This window comes from Engraulis encrasicolus, chromosome 17 (genome assembly GCF_034702125.1).
Source record: "Engraulis encrasicolus isolate BLACKSEA-1 chromosome 17, IST_EnEncr_1.0, whole genome shotgun sequence".
Classification (NCBI taxonomy): domain Eukaryota; kingdom Metazoa; phylum Chordata; class Actinopteri; order Clupeiformes; family Engraulidae; genus Engraulis; species Engraulis encrasicolus.
The window spans coordinates 23,957,316-23,981,713 of NC_085873.1; the positions used below are offsets into that span (position 1 = coordinate 23,957,316).

The 24,398-nt window shown below is 42.8% G+C and overlaps 1 protein-coding gene across 1 annotated transcript; it reads right to left on the reverse strand.

Annotated features, from left to right (window-relative positions):
• Positions 1-993: 993 nt before the first annotated feature.
• ppp2r2d (protein phosphatase 2, regulatory subunit B, delta) lies at positions 994-24,176 on the reverse strand. The gene is made up of 10 exons (XM_063222011.1): positions 24,001-24,176; positions 23,677-23,751; positions 11,424-11,521; positions 10,722-10,887; positions 10,371-10,483; positions 9,687-9,864; positions 8,700-8,864; positions 6,952-7,121; positions 5,061-5,152; positions 994-3,690 (listed from the first exon to the last, which is right to left on the reverse strand). The coding sequence occupies exons 1-10, from the start codon at positions 24,005-24,007 to the stop codon at positions 3,411-3,413; spliced, it is 1,344 nt and encodes a 447-aa protein (XP_063078081.1). The 5' UTR covers positions 24,008-24,176; the 3' UTR covers positions 994-3,410.
• Positions 24,177-24,398: the final 222 nt, after the last annotated feature.

Genomic DNA, 24,398 nt, shown 5'->3' on the forward strand with positions numbered 1-24,398 from the left:
GCGGACCATGGAGAAGATCCCCCTTTTCATGTATGAAAAGTGCAATTTTTCCAATCATAATGAATACTTAGAATTTGATGGTGGTGGTAAGTATTCATGAAAAACGTAACATTAGTGAATGGGCAGCATGAATTCTGGAAATAAACAACTAAAAATCTCACACAGTGTCCCTTTAAAGGTACACTGTGCAGGAAATGGTCAAAAAAGGTACTGCAACTATGCTGCTCATTGAAACTGGGCTTTGATCTTTACATGAAAGTTTACGAAGTAATTAACAAATGTTTTCTATTATGGTCCAAGAAGTACAGTAATTTTTGCAGCTAAAAATTACTATTTTTGGAAATTCAAAATGGCGGACCATGTAGAAGATCCCCCTTTTCATGTATGAAAAGTGCAATTTTTCCAGTCATAATGAATACTTAGAATTTGATGGTGGTGGTAAGTATTCATGAAAAGGGTAATATTAGTGAATGGGCAGCATTCATTCTGGAAAGAAACAACAAAAAATCTCACCCAGTGTCCCTTTAAAGACATCAATTACATGAGTGTTCTCAGGTGTGTGGGTGGGACCAATTAGCCAAATTGCAAAACCCTCATTTACCACAGTAAACCCACAGATGAACAGAAAAAACAAACAGGTATTGATGGTGGTCAGCAGGGGGCGTCATTCCACAGTCTCTACAAACATAAGAGAGTATTTCGAGGACAACACCAAAGAACATACATGTTACAATTATACAATTTTGAAAATACAACATTAACCTGTATTTCACTTTGCCACACAAGAGACTGCTCACTTCCTGACGAAGGCTTCATGCCGAAACACGAAGTGTTTTAATTATGTTTTGCCCATTAAAATAAAGGCATTTTAACTACAAAGAAGATGAGTGCCTTTGTGTCCTACAAAATGATTCAATTTGTATTCTACGAAAATGGATTCAATTTACATTGAAAAGAAATCAAAACAAAGTAACTACCAAGAAATCACCTAAATCAGGTAAACACAATTAAAATTTATTTAACTTTGGTCAAAAATAATCAAACAAGTGTATACACTTCCACAATGTTAGCATCATCATTATTTAACAAGGAACAAGGTCTATGAGAATACTTAATTCGACCCAAGAGTTCCCAAATTTAAGGAGCGTCACAACCAGCTATACAACAACTTTGTACTTTTCAACCGTCAAGTCATTTATTCCTTTTTATTTTTCGATTCAACACCAGTGTTAAAGGCTGCATGTTGAACCCAAAGCAGCACTTGAATGTTTTCTTTTTTTTTTCTCCTGTCTTTTGAATGGACGTCATAAATTCCGATTCGACTTCGTTACTCTCGAAGGAATCGAGCTATAATATTTTAGAGGGAGGCACTCCGCACCGAGTTAAAACTGGGGGGTACTTTCAGCATTCTCGGTCACCCAGAGTAACGGTAACCGTAGTAACCATAGACCATCAGATCTCACCTGCAGGTGTCCACATCCAGAGCCACGTTTAGCAGCAATACAAGGACAAGCACAGAGAAATAAAAAATAATGCTGGGCGACTACGCAAAGACAGGGTAGGGAGTGACAAGTAAAGGGGTAACGAACGTGAGACAAGACCGTTGTGTTTGTTAGGGTTCTGAGTGTGTGCATGTCATGAATGTTTGTCCCTCCCCAGAGAATAGAGAGGTTTAAGGCGGCAATATCCCTTAAAAAAATACAAGTACTCTATGATAATCCTGGACTTAAAAAAAGAACGAAGAAGAGAAATCCAGCGGGATCTAAAAGCGATGACTGACAATACTGACACTGAACGCAGAGCTAAATGACCTCGTTCCCACAGTGCATCCTGCAGCTTCAAGTAGTACATAACTGAGAATCGAGAATCTTCTTACTACGAACAGAAAACCAAAACGTGAAAGGAAAAGAAGGAAGAAAAGAGAAAATATGCCTAGAGGTGTCTGTCAGCAGGGTGACGTTTCACATTTTCCACCGTCTCTCCTCATCTACAACATACATAACATGCAAAACGAAAAAAAAAAAAAAAAAACAACAACAAAAAAACATACACGCATCAGCTCAGAATGTAAAAACGCATCCTCATAATTTTTTGTTACTTTTATTAAGTGGTTTGACACCCGACGGTGTATAAGTTTAGATACAGTCAGTGAGTAAATGTTACTATGCATGAGAAATGGAGAAAGAGAATAAAACATAAAAAAAGAAAAATCACAACATTGACTGTCCACTGACCGAAATGGAGACCTGTTTAAGTGCTTAAAAAGTCAAAACACTGCAAGGTCTGAGCGCTGGGCCAGAGAAGGAATGTTACTAGGCATTACCAAGCAAATGTCATTGCATCCCGACTTACACAGGAGAGACTCACTCCGCATGAGGATATTTGGGGTGGAGGAGGCAGGGAATTCCAAAATTTCTGTTGGCCATATATATATCTATATATTCAAAACAAACGTGGATTCCAACTTAAATAAATAAGATTTAAACGTTGAGGCGAGTTTAAAGCCTTTCTTTCATAGAGAGCTCTCCTTGGGGAAATGGGATTTAACCTGTTGTGTGTAACCTGTTTTAAGGGTTGAAGTAGGGCGGTCGTCTTCTTCTTCAGGTTCGCTGAGACCAGAGCAGTGTTGGGGTTGATGGAGGGGGGGTGGGGAAATTATGAGAAATATTCTGGATTCTTTTTGGGACCCAAAAACGAAAAGTTAGGGAAAAGAGAGGGAGAAAATAAAAATGCAAGAAAGAAGAAGAAAAGAGAATAAAGAAAAACAGGCGGTCTTTTTAATTCCCCTCCGCTACACATTGAAAACAAGTGCATCATATTTAATTCGGAGGACAGCAAAGGCCATAGTTTCGTCTTACAGATTTAACGACTAGGATTAACTATGCAAAGTACAAGATTTCGTGTCCTCAGTTCAGCGCCAAGGCCAAGGGCGAGAGGTGGATGGATGGGGGCATTATTTGACTTTGAGGAGGAGGAGGAGGACGCAGGTGGCAGGGCAGGGCAGGGCAGGGCAGGCAGGGGGCGATATTTTTTTCTTTTCTTGTTTTTAAATTTCTTTCACCATAACTCATTAATTTATTTTCTCTCTTCCTTCCCGCTGTAGTAGTAGTTTATTTAATTTAATGATTTTGTCCAGTTCAACGCCAAAGGCGGGAGGTGGATGGGGTCGTTATTTGACTTGGAGGAGGAGGAGGGAGGAGGGGTGGGTGGGGACAGGACAGGGGGGGGGGTCGCGACCTTTTTTTTCTTTCCTTGCTTTTAAATTTCTCTCTTTTTTTCCTCTCTTCCTTCCTTCCGCTTGTAGTAGTTAATTTCTTTCATCATATCTCTCGTCCTCTCTCTTCCCACTGTAGTAGTAGTAGACGTAAGTTGTAAATTTAACGGTATTTCTGTAATTTTTTTTTTTTTTTTTAGTTGATTTTGTCCTGGAATATGTACAGGTTGTTGGTGGCGGCGACGGCGATGACGTTCTCCTTGGGGTGCCAGGCGGTGTGCAGGATCTTCTTGTTGAAGTCCAGGCTGTCCACGCTGATCTCGTCCTTCTTCCGCTTGCCGCTGGTGCAGACCTTGCGCGGCTTGAGGACGGCGCGCGGTTTACTGTTCTCCCGCGACGCCTCCAGCGTGATGTCCCGCCGCGTGGAGCGGTCGAACATCCGGAAGAAGTTGTTGTAGGAGCCGGTCATGATGGCACTGTAAGTGTAGTGGGGGGAGGAGAAATAGGAGGGAGGGGGGAGAGAGAGAGAGAGAGAGAGAGAGAGAAATGACAGGAGAGAGGAGGGAGAGAGAGGCGTGGGAGAGAGAGAGGAGAGAGAGAGGACAGGAGAGGGCGGGAGAGAGAAGGAGAGACAGAGAGAGAGAGGACAGGAGAGGGCGGGAGAGAGAGAGAGAGAGAGAGAGAGAGAGAGAGAGAGAGAGAGGGAGAAGAAATAAGAGGGAGAAATAAGAGGGAGAGAGAGAGAGAGAGAGAGAGAGAGAGAGAGAGAGAGAGAGAGAGAGAGAGAGAGAGAGAGAGAGAGAGGGAGAGAGAGGGGGGGGGTTTGGAAGAGAGAGAGAGGTGGAGGCCATGAAAGGTAGAGAAGAACAGGATGGATGGATAGATGAGTAGAAAGGGCGGGAGAAGGGGAGAGATTGGGTAGGGAGGATAGTGGGAGGAGGAGGACAGGAGAGAGGGGAAAGAGGAGAGATGGAGACCATGACAGGTGGGGTGGGGAGGATAGAGGGAGGACAGGAGAGAGGGAAAGAGACATGAGGAAAGGGGGAGAGGACAGTCATTCATCAGCGTCCAGTCAGTTTAAATCCCCCGACATGAAGGGTACATGTTTAGTATTCCACACACGCTACAGCTGAGGTCAACAGCAGCCGCCTTGTCAGGTCGAGCAGCAGCGGGCTCCTCAAACATGAGGCTTTTTTTTCTTAATGATTATGTGTACCGGTATATACTAGGGCTGTAACGATATTGTATCGAACCGAGAAATTGCGATACACAGTGTCACGTGTTGTGTGTTGACACAGTGTTGTATCGCGATACAAGGAGGCAATATCGTGATACGCCTTTTCAAAGTTTTGTTACCCATCCGTCCAGAAAACAATGACATGATATGAAGTGATGGTGCTTCCAAGTTTAAAATCATCATCATCATCATTATTATAATTAAACTTTTAAAAATGAATCGTGGTACGAACCGAATGGCGAGTTGAGCGTATCGTTACAGCCCTAGGATATACCTTTTTGATTACAAATACCTTTTTGATTACATGTATATACATGGGTTCACTGTGTTTATAAACACGATGTTGTGAGGAGGGACTGGCAGCCAACCACGTGAGGTAATTTTTTGACCGACAGCGGTTTCCAACAATCAGAGGTTTAGTTGTGCGCAGCTAGTGTCGCGCAGCCAGGAGAAAACAAACATTTAGAACCCATGGATACCTTTTTTTCCCGCTGTTTACATGGCAATTAGCTGATGTCATTTTAAAAAACACTGCCTACATCCTCTGAAGACGTTGAAAAAGGCACACACACACGTACACGCACACGCACACGCTCACACACCCCTCACCTGTCAGAACCGTTCCAGCAGCACTCGAACTTGTCGAAGATACAGTCGTTCTCATACAGCGAGCACAGTTTGCTCCGGAGGTATTCATGGACCTGGGGAGGTAGAGCAGAGAGGGCATTGAGATGACGAACAGGGACAGACACAGACGCAGGATGACTTGGGTCAGATTATGTGCTGGGGCCTATAGTAAGAAGCTGGTTCAGGAGTAAACCAGGTTAAGTTAAGAGGTAAATCATCCAATAGAAGAGCCTGGAATTCTCATGTTCTTAAGAATGTGTACTCCAGGCTCTTCTATTAGGTCATTTACCACTGAACTTAACCTGGTTTACTCCTGAACCAGCTTCTTCGTATAGGCCCCTGGTCATATAACACAGCATCAGTAGTTTTTTTGTCACCACCACAATTCCAGCATGATTAGAGCAGGGTCATTCCTCTCAACCTTCAAGAAGCTAGTGAAGACTCATCTCTTCCGAGAAAGCTTCCCTGCTTAACATTCTAACATAACTAATTCTACTCACCTTGTGGCCTTTTTTTTATTTTATTTTTTAGCCTCTATCCTTAGTTTTTAATTTCTGTCCTTAAACCACTGCGTTTAACATCTCTTATGTATCTAACATCTTTTATGTACCTATTTTGCTTTAAACATCTTTTAAAATTCTTTACTTATTTTTGCTTCATCCTTGTGTTGGAAATTGCTGCTGTTACTGTAAATTGTTGCAACTGTACACTGCGCCTAGATGTCTTGCTTATTATTGTCACCTTATTATTATTTAATGTTGCTTCTGTTACCTTGTGTTGGACAATGCGGTCAGTGCTGCAACTGCACACTGCATCTTGATGTCTTTGTGTACTTTCTGCGACTTTTAATGCATCTTATTCTTTACTACGTCTTCTACTTTACTCTGTGTAGGACAATCCTATCAGCGTTGCAATTGTACACTGTGCCTTACCAGGTTCTTGTTTAAATTTCTCCTTCTAAGTCGCTTTGGCGAAAGGCGTATGCTAAATGTTAATGTAATGTAATGTAATGATTTGATTTTGAAATGGTCAGCGAGGACAACGAATGGAGTGAGTGATTGTCAGATTACGAAGCATCAGTAGATTTTGGCTTCTTTCCGTTATCCAAACTCCCGTCCTCCCCAAGTGCTTGTGGCCTCGTGATGATGTCACAAGACGTCATTGGCGACGGAAGTTTAATTTAATATCTTGCTAGGTCATTTTCTCATTTGCAATCAGGAGAAGTCTCCAAAAAGTTGTTGTGGCAAGGTTGACAGCAAAGGCAGGACGTCAGCAAAACTCACGGCCACAAAAGCAGGCCGAAGACGGGAGTCCGAATATTGGAAAGCATTCACAGACTGGGTGACTTGGGTCAGATTATGTGCTGGTCAGAGTACACAGCATCAGTAGTTTTTCTTGGGGGGAAAGAATTGTTGTCGTCGCCAACAACACAATTCCAGCATGATTCGATTTTAAAATGGGTCAGCAAGGACAACGAACAAAGTGAGGGGCTGTATTACAACATACTGTGAATCACGAAATCAACCAATCAAAAGACAACAATGAGTCTCTGTTACCAATGTCTTGCCAGCCACATATGACAACCTTTTGTCTCATGTCATGTCACATAATCCTACAGCTGTAATGCATGAGAGGGACTTGAGATTGGGCAAGAATGAATCAGTGTATAAAAACTGCACACATACTCAATCAGAATTGTATAAAATTCTGAACAAGACTGACAGGGTTATAGTGTCAATACAGGGGAATGTTGGTTGTACCCAGTATGTCAGAAAATCAAAAATAAAGTTTAAGACAAAGATTCCTGTTTACGCCAGGGAAATTATTATTGTGTGCGTTTTCTATTTCCCAGTGTGTTCTCGGTTCTCGGTACCTGGTACGTCTCGACTGGGCGGTTCTCCATGTTGAGGTCCCAGACCTTCACTGAGAGATAGTCTCGAGTCATCATGTAGCGCCCGCTGTGGCTGAACTTGACGTCTGATATCGAGGAGATGATTTCCGAGAAGAAAGACCTGCTGCTGGGGTCCTCTGGCTCCTCAAAAACTACAACACAAAACACTTGAGATCAGTTTACTTTTTTCAGGACAGTGCACATTGGTGAACACGTACAGTACATGGCTTGATGTTAACTTTTTTGCTCACCTGCCACGGTGACAAGTGGATTTTCCCTTTCTGCTAGCCAGAGATTTGTAGTCATTATTTTTTTCCTTGAGCCCAACTAAGTTACATCCATAACCCAATAGACATCTTAGATGGTTATGAATATACAAGACCTAAAACATTGGCAAATCAACTGTATAGCATATTCTGTGACGCTGCCGTCTTGTTAAACACAAGAACTGTGCTTGTATGTTGTTTACTTACTAGGGCGGTCGGCGTCCAGTCTATGGCGCTTTATAGTGTCCTTCACACAATAAACACAGAAGAGAGCAATTTTATATATTGCCTTGCTGAGTATCTTAAACTTTGTGGGGCTAGATCCTTGCAAATGGCGCCCAAACTGTGATGGAATTAATACCCTCGGATTTGGACGTTTGATCGCCGGCCAGACAAGTTGAATTGTTTATTCTGTTTTTGAATTCTTTCACCCACTACAAGGGTAAAGTCTCACCTTTCAAACGAGCCATAACATGTTTCAGTGGCCCTATCACATAATAAGCCGCGGCTCTACAAAAAATGTCAAAAAATGCTTTTGGCCTGTACTGTACGTACTGACTCCCAGGGCTCTAAATGAACACCAGCCAACACCATTAGTGAGTGTGTGTTTGGCTAGTAACATTAACGTCTATAGCCATTTTGGCTGGTAATGAAAAACACAAACACACACACACGAACCGGGCCGGATGACACGACACTGTATGACCAGCGCCTGACCACAGCTGGATGGCATTTCTTGAAACCAAAGTTGCTTACTACATTAGCTATCAGCATCAGCAGCTCATTAGCATCAGCTTTGTTGTTTTCAATGCATTTTCCCATTGGCAATTACCGAAGTTGCTAACAGGCTAACAAGTTCTCTTTTGAGAAATGCACCCCTGGATGGCTAGCTACACTGTCTGGAGGCCATTACATCGGAGTGATGACGGGGCTTCGTGTCACCCAACCCCCCTCTCTGAAGGAATGACAGATTCAATCTGATCTATTGCTCTGCAGCGGACACTGAGCGAGAACAGGGAGCTCACTCAATATCCAATTATGTAAGGAGGTTGGGGATTACATAACTCAAGACTTGGCTTTTGATGACATTAAACAGAAGGAAGGCACAGCGAAAACAAACAAAATAATTTTTACAGAGTGTGGGGTCAGACTTCTGCATTTTATTTTTCGGTGTGCGCTCTCTCTGCTAATGTCAGCCTGTCATTTGGTAACATGCCCAGAAGGAAAGTGTGTGTGTGTGTGTGTGTGTGTGTGTGTGTGTGTGTGTGTGTGTGTGTGTGTGTGTGTGTGTGTGTGTGTGTGTGTGTGTGTGTGTGCAAGCAAGCTAGAGAGAGGGGTACAGGAAGTGTGTATGTGGGAGAATGAATGAAATGACTGAAAGAATTGCAAACACATTCTGTATGGAAACGAATTGGAACCCATGCTTGCAAGGCAATTGGTATTTGAACCAGAAAAGACACTTACATTTGCTATGTCTGTCGCAGAGGGCTGCGGCGCGCATGTCACACAGGCGGATGGTGCCCTTGCTACTGCTGTACACAAATACATTGCACTGGTGGGGGTGGCACTCGGCAGCCGTGATCACTTCCGTCAACTCCTCCATGTTGGCAGGCTTTATATCTACAATGTCTGAAGGGCATCGCGGTCAAGGAGCCACAACACAGGTAAGGGGCAGGAGAGAGAGAGAGAGAGAGAGAGAGAGAGAGAGAGAGAGCGAGAGAGAGACAGACAGACAGACAGACAGACAGACAGACAGAGAGAGGGGGGACAGAGAGAGAGACAGACAGAGAGAGAGCCACACAGAGAGAGAGAGAGAGAGAGAGAGAGAGAGAGAGAGAGAGAGAGAGAGAGAGAGAGAGAAAGAGGGAGAGAGGAAGAGAGAACGAGAGCATGCAGCAAAATAGTTCTGAAATCATCGAAGTATGAGAACTGTAATATATAGCAAAGAAAGTATAACTAAAATTGGCTGCAAAATACAACAAAAGTATCACCATTAGAATATAGAAATTGTGAAACATTGCAAAGCGAACAGAGATGCCACGTTTTTGTAGATCAGCTGACCCACGCATCTGAATGTCTAGGCATAATACAGAGTCGTTCTGGCGCAGCGAATAGGCTGCTCACTATTCTAGGGTCGAGAGGTTAAGACAAACCTGAACAATTTTTAAAAAAGAAATGTTAAAAGTGGCATATACACTTTCCTATACAGGGGCATGTATCTCGACAACATTGTTGCAATGCAATTTCTCATTGTAACTGGTTAGCAACGATGCTTTTCGAGAAACAGGGTCCTGGTCTGTGATCGAGAAACACACAGTCGACAAGTGCTGTATTTAATGGGTCACACAGGACACCACAGATTTAGCAACATGGCTAAAAAATGAAAACAGCAAAACCAACGAAAACACCACAATCATATATTCAGTCAATACTGCTTTGGAAAAAGGATACTAAAACTTCTATCTGTAATTTCTAAGTGCCATAGGTTTATTCTTAGGTCGTCTGCAGATAGGTATGTTTCATGATCGCTATTTACTGAAATGGAATTGATGTGATATGTGTGTGCGTTCGCAAATATTCTCCGTGGACTGGCCTCCACCATCAAGTCCATTGGCATCAAGACAGGCACCTGAGACGAGACAAAATATAGTAAAACTTCAGTTTCATTTACTTCAGACATGTAAAAGTTAAATCTTTTACCTGATTTGTTTCGATGAAGACGGAAGCTATACTGTCGAAACATTGTCAGGTAAAAGATAAAACTTTTACAAGTCTGAAGTAAAAAAAGTTTTACTATAACAGTTAGACATAATGAATGTCGTACATCCATCAAGACAAAATATAGGTCAATACTGTAACAACTACTATAATAGCAGCTAAAGCATGCTTTTTTTAATAGTTTATATCCAGAATGTATGCTTCCCATTCACAAATGTTCTTATTTTCATAAATATTCATCATCATCATCATCATCAATTAATAAGCATTCATTATGACTTGGACATTTTCCCCATTCATATAATGATGAGTGGATCAATAACATTTCGTCTTCTTTGTACAGCTAGATGCATTGTTGAAAAGACAACATGGCACTTGCTGTTGTGTTGAAGGAAAGAGATGCTGCTCAGTGCTCACCCTTAGTGACGTGATTCTGAAAGGATCCCGCAACCTTCCGTCTTCATCTTTTAGGTTGTAGCCCTCCGCTCTTTTGTCCCTTTCACTTATCTTCCATAACTTTATGGTTTTGTCTAGAGAGAGAGAGAGAGAGAGAGAGAGAGAGAGAGAGAGAGAGAGCTGAGTGTGATAACATTAATTCTAAACCAGACAGAAAATATATAATCAATCTTCAAGGTTTTCCAGGAGTTTGCCATCAAATTACAACCATGAGTTATGAATATTTCATTCCAGCATTTTGCAAGCTTGGCAAATTTACACATTTTCTGAATACATATTACAGGTTTTCCATTGGTGGCATAAAAGACTCACCATTCGTAGAAAGCAGAAAGTGAGCAGCGTTTTGTTGTGGTAGCCATCTGATTTTGTTGATTTTCTCCTCAATTTCTAAGCTTTTCAAATAATCAAACTCTGGCTCGTGACTCTGGAAAGTGCTGTACACGTTGTATTCTCCCCTGGAAAGCGGTCGATTTTTACTCTGCATTCAAGAAAAGAGAGGAAAGGAAAAAAATGAATTCATGTTAACATCCTAACTTGATTGTCAATTAATGAAAAATTAAGACTAATTGTCATATGGCTGATAAAGAGACAGCTCTTGACAGGTGAACATGACAGGCAACATCCATAGATCAACTCTCTAACCATTAGGCTAGTATTTTTCAACCGGGGTGCCGTGCCGTGGGTGATAAATAAATGATTTAATATAATACACATTTGTCTAAATTAATACATTAATGCTTAGTCAGTGGACTCTTTCATCTGCCATTTACGCACAATAAAGTAAATTTAGGTCGCAGTAAGCTGCAACTTCGAACGTAGGTTGTGCGACGTCTTTTTCTAAGCTTGTGTAGTATCGGATGCGATGCCATGTTACGGCTAGTTGGTTTAGGGTGCCTCTAAATTTCTCAGGACTTGAAAGGGTGCTTCGCCTAACAAAAAGGTTGAGAAACACTGCATTAGGCCACCCCTGCCAACAATCACGAGAGACATGAACATGTGCGTTATCCTTCTTACCTCCTGTTCTCTCTGAAATATGACGACTCGCCCCCCTTTATCTCCAGTGGCTAATAGGTCTCCCGAGTAGTTGAATTCGACTGTTGAGATAATGTCCGCTGCAAAACAAAAAGTAGAGAAAAGTTGTACAATAAGTTAAGGGAAAGCATGTTCCATATGAACGCATGCTTTCATTGAAGGACGCATTTGCATGAATCATAAAAAGGGTCAAAAATAAAAAAAAGATATTGACCAAGGTAAACTGTGAAACAATGAAAATCTGGAGAGCAACACATTCCTAATATTTTTTACTCCAACTTTGAGTTTAAGGAAGCTTCAGAGACATTACAGATTCAACCAAATATGATTGTGTGCATGTCACATTAACATAAACACATAAACATCACAGAACAAGAACCAAACCTTGTTTCAAACATTCTGGCTCCTATGTTCATTGACCTCATAGGGTTGCACTGAGATTTTAAATATGCTTCACGGATGCACTGTTCAGAAGAACACAGAACATCCCGTCATGGCTATCTGGGTGCACTGTTGAGGACACATTCAGTCATGGGTATCTTGATTTCGGGAGTCGTTTCTACACAGGCAGTCCTGACGGTTAAGCTAAATACCTTCTTAAGACAACTTAACACTTTCAAACTGACCTGCTGTGCGGACCATTATTTTGTCAATACTGGTGGCTGTGCCTCTCACCGTTCTTCCCCTTGACAACAAGCTTGGAGGCAACACATGGGCAAAACCGAACCAAAAATGTTCCATTGTCTTCCACTTTATCCCATATGGTACTCTTCTAATACAATTCCCAGAAATAAAATGCTACAACATCATAATGTCATCTTATACATTTACTGTTGTGGCTGGATACTGACCAAACCTGGAGGTCCAGCATCCAAGCACACAGCAATGGATGATCACCCAAGACCATGTCCTCAGAAATCTAGCCTGAGGCATGTGTGAGTCATCTTGATGAAGGCAATTAGCACAATGGATCACAAGTGCCCAACAACATGAGCTGCCAGCTGAAGCTTTGGCCAATTGCCCGATTTATCAGATATTTGCTACGTTTACATGACATTTAATTCGGAATTAACTGACTTTAATTCTAAATAAAGCTTAATTCCGCTTTGAAAACGTCATGTAAACACCTGTTAATTCGGAATTTAAGCAAAGATCAAAGTAAACTCGAAGGAACTATTTAATTACTAATTCAGAATTAAAAACTTCATGTCAACGTAGTGATTGAGATGCACTATATGGGTGATCGAAAGTAGTTCTTTGTTGCACATGGAAAATTACATTAATTTTAACAGAGTTTACACAGACGACACTTAACTGTTAGGTCAAAGCCTGTTTGGTCACAGCCTGTTTTCAAACTGATGCCTAAAATCTTCGGCAGGGATGACAAACTCAGGCCCGGGGCACAATTTGGTCATCACAGACAATTTATCTGGCCCACAAGATCATGCCAAATGTCTATTACAGTTGGCCCACAAACACAACCAATAGTGTAAAAAAATAATATACTATAGCACAAACTGAGGTTATAGGTCCAATGTACTTCCCCTAAAATCTTCCATCCCCAAAATATTTCACTTAACTTACATTTTAATGCATGCGATTTCTAATGTTATAAAGGTGTAAACACTTGACAAATATTTGAGACTTGGAGCACATGGCGGCCAATGTCACTGTGGTACAACAGCTGAATCTCCCAATTTATCCCAACAAGGACCGTCCAGATTACAACAACAGTCGTAGGGCAGCCTTGGCCTAGTGGTTAGAGAGTTGGTCTTTCAATCTAGGGGTTGCAGGTTCGAATCCCCTCGAATGCCCTCTCCCTACATCTCCATCCATGGCTTAAGTGAAATGAAAAATGATGTTGCACGTATACAGGCAAAACGTAGGCAACCTTCAATGACCCACATGGACTAATCACAGAGGAAATTCTTACACCTCTTGACATCGAGGGAAGTCAATTTGGGATGCTTCCAACGATGGTGGCAGCCTGATGCACTCTGAACACCACCAGGTCTGCCATTAAGTAGCACTACACACTACAGCTGTGTTAAAGCACTAATGCAGAATTTTAAGCTGTTGAAACTAGAAACAAATTATGTAAAAATCACAACAGGACTAAAATGGCACATCACACATCACAAATGGAGCAGCTACTCGATGTGTTTAACATGTACAAACCATAATAACCCTACACGTCTTGCCTCTTTTGGACGGTCACCTTATTTCATATCCTTCTTATCACCTGACCACTACAAATCAAACTGTGCCATGCATGCATGATCAATCTGGACCATTGGCATCACTATGAAATGGATTTTAACTGAAACTAATGCAGGCTACTTCTTACTTTGACCCCTGGTAATGATATTGATAGCATCTCATGTCATCTCATCTCAACTCAACTATTTATAAAGTGAAGAATATTGACTTGTTCACCAGCTCGCCTGCACAGAGCATTAACAGGCCTATAGATGTAGTCATTTCCTTGATCACAACTAGCCAACCAAATTAGAAAACTCTTATCTCTTATATTTGCAATTTATTAAAAAATCCCCATACCTACTTTCGGATTGTGTAGCAAATATCATAGTAAAACTACATAAACCTCAACCTTTTCCCTTTTCTGAAAATTCCACCAAGGATACGAGTGTCACTACTGCATACCGAAAACACACAATCTGTCTTCAGGGGCTGTACATGTGGTAGCTCAAACTTCAGGAGGTGTGGAATCTCTTGCATGCCAAAAAGCTCAACAAACCTCACAGGGCAACAGAGTGGGGAAACAAGCCTTGCTACATTTCCAAAATTGCATTCTCGACATGGCAATGAAGAAAATGACGATACTTCAAGGCCCACAATGAGACTGGCGCTCCATTAAAACATACTTCACATATCAACAATGACATTATTGAGTATCTACTAGGGCTGCACAATTAATCGAAAAATAATCAAAATCGTGATAACAGTGAAATCGAACTCATGATTTTAATCATGATTTAATCTTGGCAATAGTGACCCACTTTTGAGAGCGTCCTTGAAGCCAGAACATACTGACAGGCTGGTGTTTCTGGCCTGAAATCTGTCCACTTAAGTTTCATGTACATAATTATTACAATTCATTTTATTTTGCTCATCCCGTATGTAATTCATTCTTGGTTATATTTAGGGGCCAAGCAGCGAAGCTGCCTGGCACCTTAGAGTGTTTGTACTGTTTCTTATTATTTTACTTTCCTCTGGGAGTCTATGGCAGCCCATAGAACCGTATGGTCGAAAATGCTGAAAATCGGCACACGCGTTCAGGACCGTGTCAGCATTACCCACAGCAATTTTTAGGTCCCCAGCCCCAACCCTCTAGCGCCACCAGCAGGCCAAAGTTGCAAGTACATTTCTGCTTGTAACTTTTGAACCGCTGGGTCAATTTTCAAAAACTTAGTATCCCTGGAATCCTTGGGCCGAGACGAATCCAACGCACACTATGACGTCATTTTCCGCCTAGATAGTTTTCCCGCCATTTTGAATTTTGTGTAAATCAATAAAAACCCATAGCCTCCCTCAATTTTTGACGTTTTTTTCTGAAAATCGGTATATAGCATCTCTGGACTGAGCCTCACAAAACTTATGCCTTCAATTTTGTATAGCTTTTATCGTTTGGCCGTGACAGCCAATCAAAAACGGCCTAAAAGTCGCCAAACAGGAAGTGAAGTCATATCTTGGCAACCCATGGTCACAATCTTCTGCAAATTGTCACAGACATTCATGTCCAGGCCATGACCCACCAAAACAAATTTCAGGTCGCTAGCTCAAACTCTCTAGCGCCACCAGCTGGTCAAATTTTTAGCTATGTTTCTGCCCGTAACTTTTGAACCGTACGCTCCATTTTAAATCTGGTGGTACCGTTGAAATTCTTGGGCCAAGACGAATCCAACGCATCCTATGACATCATCGTCAGCCAATCAAAAGCAGCCTAAACGTCGCCAAACAGGAAGTGAAGTAATATCTTGGGAACACTTTGGGTCTTTCTCAAATGCAAGGCCAGTGTCCTTCCAAGTGTGTCAGCCTAATTAGTCAGGCCCAGTGATTGGATACCCTTTATTAGTCATACCCAGTGATTGGATATTCTGTAGAGTTCACCAAAAAGTATCCAATCACTGGGCGTGACTAATTAGGCTGATACACTTGGAAGGACACTGGCCTTGCATTTGAGAAAGACCCATTGTCACAATCTTCTGCAAATTGTCACAGTCTTTTTTGTCAGTCCCATGACCCACCAAAAAAAAATTCAGGTCGCTAGCTCAAACTCTCTAGCGCCACCAGCTGGTCAAAGTTTTAGCTACATTTCTGCCTGTAACTTTTGAACCGCATGCTCAATTTTTATTCTGGTAGTACTGTTAAATTCCTTGGGCCAAGACGAATCCAACGCACCCTCTGACATCATATCCGCCACAATAGAATGCCCGCCATTTTGGATTTGGTGAAAATCAATAAAAACCCATCTCCTCCCTCAATTTTTCAAATTTTTTCTGAAAATTGGTATATAGCATCTCTGGACTGAGCTTCACAAAACTTATGCCTTCAATTTTTTATATCTTTTATCGTTTGGCCGTGACAGCTAATCAAAAACGGCCTAAAAGTCGTCAAACAGGAAATTAAGTCATATCTTGGCAACCCATGGTCACAATCTTCTGCAAATTGTCACAGACATTCTTGTCCATGCCATGACCCACCAAAACAAATTTCAGGTCGCTAGCTCAAACTCTCTAGCGCCACCAGCTGGTCAAAGTTTTAGCTACATTTCTGCCTGTAACTTTTGAACCGCATGCTCAATTTTTATTCTGGTAGTACTGTTAAATTCCTCGGGCCAAGACGAATCCAACGCACCCTCTGACATCATATCCACCACAATAGAGTGCCCGCCATTTTGGATTTGGTGAAAATCAATAAAAGGCTCCTCATCCTTCAAATTTAGTCTGATTTTCACAAAACTTGATACACATGATCTCTGGAGCACTGTGAGGAGGTCCCTAAAAGGGTTTTATTACATCTTTTACCGTTTGGCCGTAACAGCCAATCAAAATCCTCCACACAGACGCCAAACAGGAAGTGAGCTCATATCTCAGCAACCCATGGTCAGAATCTTTTGGGAATCGTCACACACATTCTTGGCTATCCCATGACTCCCCACAAGAACTTTCAGGTCTCCAGCTCACTCGCTAGCGCCACCGGCAGGTCACAAATCAAATTTCGAGGTATATTTCTGCTTGTAAAAAATAACTGTGCGTGTCTCTGACAGTCTGCCTGCTCGGCCATAGGACTTCCTGCTTGGCCCCGCATTGCTGCTTGCAGCTATATTTCATCTTGTTATAATTTTCAAAAAAATCTGCAAAAATCAATAATCGTGATTAATAATCGTGATTATGATTTTGACCAAAATAATCGTGATTATGATTTTTTCCATAATCGTGCAGCCCTAGTATCTACAGACATCTTGATTTGCAACACGTGATGATTTGATCTGACACATGATTGGCAAATAAGAAAAGAGACTCACTTTGTCTTGAGTTGTTAATTACTGTAGGACTTGCATAACTTTTGAATCTCACCAGCACCCTATTAAGCTTACTGCGTGTAAATCCCTGCACCAAAACATCTCAATAGACTAATGTGCCAGCCTATAAAAAGATATAATGGATGTTGTTCTTTCTGCTGATGTTGTTCTTTCTGTTGATTACAAACAGCCTAATTAGTTATGAATAAGGTTGCTGTGTGCATGCATGCATAGAGGTGCAGACACTCACAGATCCTCAACATCTGTTTTTAGGTAAAATAATGTAACAGGTGAGGGCACATTGTTAGTCGCTTTTCCAGCCTCTGTTGAAAACAACATTATTACTCGCATTGAAGACTCAAAAGCACAGCAATCCAGAAAATGTGTTCTGTAACAAACCAGTCATTCAAATAAATCCAACCTGCTCGCTGATTAAGGAAGCCACATGTGATTGAGAATGTTGGAATTAGGACCCCAGGAAGACTAATGAACTGCTATGGAATAAGCTAATGGATCCTTTAATAAAATTAAATAAATAAATAAAATGTTGAATGTTCTGTGCAAGATCAGTAGTGATGAAACAGTCCGGTCAAATTACAAATTTACAGTCCCTCATGGCTAAAACCATGTGCAGATTCAGAATATCAAACGAATATCACCATTATTCATTCACATGTCAATTTCCCATTTTCAAAAAGCCATATCTGGCAGCTTCATATCTTAAATGCAATACACAGTTATAACCAGTCTGTGCAGAAATGCAACATGTTATTGTCTAATGCCACACTAAACAGCTAAATAGTCAAGTGCAAACGAAATGCCAAATGCAAACAAAGATCATTTCTAATTCACATCTTTGAGGAAAAACAATATCAATTCATGAGGTCTGGTGCACGTAAAAAGGGAACTGTTAACTCAGCCACAAGTGTCCCGCGGAAGAAAGCGGAAAAAAAGCACAGTGAGTAAGTAGTAGAAAGTAGTCAGGTAGGCAAGGCGGATGGACTAGTGGGTGCAGAAAAGTGAGGGATTATGTGATGACGGTGCTGTATCGGACACAGAGCAGCCTTTTTTTCAGACTGTTCCTACTCATTAACCAGCCACCTAATGTCATCAGTCACTTCAAGCCCTGTCCTAAGCACGAAAAAAAGACAAGCAAACAGGCTGAGTCGTGGGAAAAACAACCCATCCTGACTGGCTCCCTCCCTGGTGATGGGGAGGGCGGTCGAGCCCAGCTCACACCTTATTTCTCAGCCGGATAACAAAGAGATAACGTACGTACATACAACGTATGCCAGTCAACTTGAGCCCTGTCCTGAGCACGAAAAAAAAAAAAAAAGACAAGAAAACAGGCTGACTGGGAAACCCATCCTGAAGGTGGAGGGGAGGGCAGCCTGCTGAGCCCACGCCTTAGTTCTCAGCTGGATAACACCGAGCTAGCTAACGTACAGGGGGGTGCGGTGCAGCCATCGAGCGGGAGGAGCACAGTTTATTTAAAGTGACTCTGCATTATAAACAAGAAGGGACGAGTGAGTCGGAGCGGTGCCTCCTCTCCTCTCTCTTTTAATAGCTCTCGTCCCTACGTGATGGACGGTACCTGCAAGCTGCCCGCTAAGATGGTGGGGAAAAACCATTACAACAATATTGATAACAAAATAATCAATACTAATAGGTATCCGCCCCGTTTCTTGCATCTCCGCGTAAACATATGCGGAAACAAATACCTACAAGCAGGCTACTACATCAGATATATAACTACATCAACAAGACACTTAATTATCACAAAGGCCACACCACCACAGAGCTTTTTTTTCAACGATATCCTACTGCAGAGGCACGTCCGAAAAACAACTAAATAAAAAACAAAACACAAAACCACAACAACTCCACAACAACACAGCATTACGACACGGATGCGAGCAAGCTTACTAAGCAGAATCCTCCTTCTCCATCTCCATCATCTCCTCCTCCTCCTCCTCCTCAATTCTCTCCTCCTACTCCCTCCTCTCCTGAAGGATGCGAGAGAGAGAGAGAGAGAGAGAGACCAACGTACCCATACTGGCCCGGGGCGGGAAGAGGCCATTGTACCTTGCTTAAAGGCTGCGGCTGTCATCTGCTGCTGCGGGCGGTGGTGGTGCTGCAAGCCTGGCTGCCTCAGCCGCAGCCGTGCCGATCCGGGGCAGATTTAAGAGCCAGAGAGGAGAGGAGAGGAGAAGAGGAGGAGAAGAGGAGGAGAAGAGGAGGAGAAGAGGAGGAGTAGAGGCTGCAGGGGCTGGGCTGGGCTGGGGCGGCTGCTGGAGGCTGTGTGTGGAGGACGCGTCTGCAGCTGCTGCCTGCGGGGCCAAGCGTCTCTCGCGACGACAACAAGCAGCAGCTGAGGAGGAGGCGAGGAGAGGAAGAGGCGAGGAGAGGCAGCCCTGAGCGGAGCGGAGGAGGCTTCCCTCATGTTAGAGGGGGAGGAACGACTAACGTGAGGGAGGGAGGGCAGAGGTGTGCGTGTGTGTGTGTGTGTGTGTGTGTGTGTGTGTGTGTGTGTGTGGGCGGGAGTGGGAAGCGCTGGCTGGCTGTGCTGGTGGGGCAGCAGCAGCAGCAGCAGCAGCAGGACCGCTGACAGAGAAGAGACACCCAGCACCACTCCTCTCCTCTCCTCTCCTCTCCTCTCCTCTCAGCACCACTCCTCTCCTCTCCTCTCCTCTCCTCTCCTCTCCTCTCCTCTCCTCTCAGCACCACTCCTCTCCTCTCCGCACCACTCCTTTCCTCTCCTCTCAGCACCACTCCTTTCCTCATCTCTTCTCTTCTCTTCCTCTCTTGCTGTGAGTGTGGCTATTTCTCCTGTAGTGCTGCAACTTTTCATTGGCACTGCCAGTGCTATTAATACTGCACTCGCACAGTGTGTGTGTGTGTGTGTGTGTGTGTGTGTGTGTGTGTGCATGCGTGCGTGCATGCTTGAGTGTATGTGGGTGAGCGTGGCGGGGGACTGCCTGCCTGCCTGCCCGTGTGTCTGAGAGAGGAGCTGAGCATCTGTTCCGACTGTCCACAATCTCTCATCTGTATCCCAAACCCTCACAGCAAGCAATCAAACATCTGATCAATACAATACCTCTAACCAAAGCATCTGAAATTGAATACTAGGGCTGTAACGATATTGCATCGAACCGAGAAATTGCGATGCTCAGTCACGATACTGTATCGTGAAGTAAGGAGGCAGTATCGTGATGCGCCCCTTTCAAAGTTATTTTTCTGAGTTTCGTTCAAACTACTCTCTACGGGTTAGCGTCCTCGCAGGACATTGGCATGATTTAAATATGCATTTCTGTGGAAGAGGCCACCTGGCTGCCTCCATTCCCGCCATCCTTGCGGGCGTATATAAGGCTACGTGCCCATGCGCACATCCTCATCGTCCATTTCGCTTTCATGAGACAACACAGATTACTTCTCTCTCGTAGTTCGGTTAAACATCCTTCAGTCCAGAAAATAAGCAAGCAAGATTCAATGTGATAATACTTCCAAGCTCCAACTGAGATACATTTCAGGAATCGTGGGCTGTATCGAACCGTAGGTCAAAGATCGTGATGCCACCCGAATCTTGAGTTGAGTGTATCGTTACAGTCCTATTGAATACCTCTAACCAAAGCCACTCAACTAACCCGCCTGACCTCCGCTCCAACAGTACTAGCCCTAAATTTATCAAACCAACTTTGCTGGACATCTCTTCAAACAAGCCAGAGTAGACGACATGTCTGTGACAACTATTCAAATATAAATGCATTAAGAAGAAGACATTTCGTTTGTGAGGTGATTAAGAAAAAAATCAAAGAGAAATCTGATGAATGCTTCTTTCTTCTTCTTTTTAAGTTTGAGTTTATTCATCAACAAAGTTAAGCACCCAGTGTAGAGCATTAGAAGGTGTTGAGCGTGCTTCCTGATCTTTCTACTTTTGAGGCAACTATTCACAGCAACTATTTGAGGCAACTACTCACATGTGGTTGATGCGTCGTTGCAGTAAGGAGGTGTGAATCTCATCTCGTGAAGAAATATTTATACAAGTGAAGTATTTAGCTAACACAAGATTTTCTAATCAAGCAGACCCTAATGACAACACAAATAATCTCAAGTAGTAAATCAGGGTTTCCTCCAGCACTTTACAGTTAAGGCAGCCACCTTGACAAATTGACACGCCACCTTGGCCATGTTATCCAAATAGATAATGCTATTCATTTTTTGGATTTCTATAATATAATACATAGTCCAGCACAACAACATATGCAGTGCCCTAAATTAACTTTTTCCACCACCAGCCAAAATGGCTAGTATTTGTTAATCTTACAAGCCAAGCACGCACCCGCGTATCTAAAAGATATCTTGGGGCTTTTCGTGCCCTCACTGTTCAGGACCGTGTGAGAGAAGGACAGGCAAACAGTGGGAGAGAGGGATGCCGAAGGATGCCGAAGGATCCTGAAATGACCTCAGGTCAGATGTAAGGATAGACCGATATATATATATCGGTCCGATATCGGGCCAATATTTGCATTTTTTAAGTGTATCGTATCGGCCGATACGCGTGTGGTTTTGGCCGATAAGCAATATTTATTATTTTATGTCATTCGTTTATTTGTATTGTTAGAGTGGGTGTTTAAATGTTACATGTTCCATCTCAATTTGATAATGTTAAAGGAATGTTCATTTTTAACTTGAGGAATATTTGTCATTTAACCTTTTTTTTAACCCATATCTGCCCCAAATATCGGGTATCGGAAATCGGGTATCGACCAAGGGTGATGGGGGAAAAAAAGAATCGGTATTGCAACGGCCATTAAAAAACCTGTATCGGTCGACCCCTAGTCAGGTGAGAATCGAACCCAGTCCCCCGCATCTCACTTTCAAATGGGACTCTCGAAATCAGATGGTTCTAAGGGGCCATGCCAAAGTGAGAGATGTGCTCGATTATGTTAATCACTGAATGAAAGGAGAATGCAAATATAATTTTGGGGAAACTCATTGGTCTACAGAACAACAAAGAAACACAGTACACTACTTAAGCGTAAAATATGCTCTGATGAATTCCTTACGAACCTATTGCACAACTCGCCTCTCATCACCAACTAGAGGAATGCAGCATTTACACTGGCAACAGAACTGGCAGTCATGGGTAAGCAGATAGGACACCAGACTTGTAGCCCAAAGGTTGCCGGTTCGACACCCGACCCGCCAGGTTGGTCAGGGAAGTAATCAACCAGTGCTCTCCCCCATCCTCCTCAATGACTGAGGTACCCTGAGCATGGCATCGTCCCGCCACACTGCTCCCTAGGGGTGCCATTGAGGGCTGCCCCCTTGCACGGGTGAGGCATAACTGCAATTTTGTTTGTGTGTCACAATGACAACGGGAGTTGGAGTTTCCCAATGGGCTTTCACTTCACAGAACAAGTTAAGGGTCTAAAAACTACTAAGCAATTGTCCACAGGGTCAACGTTAACATAGCACTGTCATTTTATGAGGAAAAGGCAAATGAGTAACCCATAGCAGACTTTAATTACCCAAATCAAGGTGCATTGTTCTCCATTCAAAAATACCATGGTAGTGCAAAAACGGACACCTACATTATCAAACAAGGTCACTGTTGAGAACATCACTAATATGATAACTAACATCACTAATCACTAATATTAACAGTGACACTAGACCCGCCACGCTCGTGAAATGGAAAACATTCTCATTGAATATTCTTGAAATAAAACATCCAAATAAGGTTGTCAAAATTAAACATGACGAGCCAGACGAGGACTTCATTAGGGCATAATGAGCTATTGGCAGATGTGCAAACGTATTGATCGACAGACGTTAGGTCGTGACATTCGTGATTTATCATGGTGATGACAGTCTAGGTCCTAGGATACATAAGGAACACAGCAGAGCATTTTGCATCCAGCCATGAACACCGATCGCTAATAATCAGAGCACAACCTGTTCTACAATACAAGCCGAAGATCCACCATGTTGTCAAACGTCAGGAAAGGGGGATAGGGATAGCTCTAGCTCTGGATCATGCTCCCCTCTCGGGCACCCGTTTATGATGGCTGCGCTGAGCACATCCAGCACATCCGATTCAGGAAGGCAGAATGGTCATAGGCCCGCCAACCCATTCTGACAATGTGAACGATAACCACTCAGGGTTGCAGATCCACTGTAAGGTATTGGAACATCGCACAGGCACAATATATACCATTACCTACATATCTCAGGGTTGCATTGCAGGTCATTTACTTGTACAGGTGATTGAAAGGCATGTTCAAATGTTTCGGCACATAAAGTCAGGAGTTGGTTAGCTAGCTAGCATTCCCAGCGCATTGGAAAGAGGTGGCTAACTGAGCTAGCCATACATAGCGCACCAGCTAGCGTCTAGAGGAGCCTCTATGCTAGAACTAAGCTAAAGGCTTCGCTTCCAGCCGTGGATGCCATCCTTTGCAGTATCTTTAGCCATCGGGATAGCCAGCTAGAGGTAGCTGATTTGTGTTCCTTCGTGATACCAAGCAAGCATCAGCAGCTAATAAACACAACCATGCTCATCAGTGCACCGCGAGCATGGACAAACCTTTCAATCGTTGCATTCCAATATCATAATGGCTATTGGGGTTATATTCCGGCACGTAAAATGTGCAAGTATGAGTAAATGGGTGTTAATTTGCGTGAACTCACCTTCCGCCACATCCTCGTCTATCGCTCCTTTCACTTGAGAGAAACACCACTGGAAATCGTTCCCTCCTCCGACACCTTGAAATGAATCGAAACATAGCATGAGACTCTCACAGTACAGACTAGCGAATCTATTAATCATGCCCATTAATTTGCGTCCGAGCAAAACACGTTGGTTTATGGAATTATCAGCTAGAGGTTTGACATAATGTGGAGTCACTTAGCTAGCTAGCTTGTTAGCTGCTAGTGAACTTGCAGTGATGGTAGGCCGCCCTGGTATGAGAGAAGACAGAACTGGGCCCCCGCCTACAAAGTTTGCAACCTTACCTGCCATTGCTTCGTTCTGCAGCAAAACTGGCGTCAATGGGGATTATTCCGAACCTTATTACAGCTATATCGTGGGTATTACAGGGTTACTGACACAGAAGAAAAGTGATTAGTCTTAAGAATCAGAGCAACCAGAATTGCCCGTGATTTTATTTCTTTTCAAGATGGCGCACATCGCCAGTCGACATGATACAGTGACGTCACTTAATAGACACAAGGCTGCCTCTGCTCATTCTTCAAACCCAGGAAAGAAAGCTGAAATCCCGCCTCTGATACGAATCCTCACGCAAGACACTTGTCATAGTTTTATATTATATTCTTTAAAACAAGTAGAGTAGTTCTTCGCATGCATTCTTTGATGCATTTTTTAAAAACATAGGCTTAAATATCATGAAATA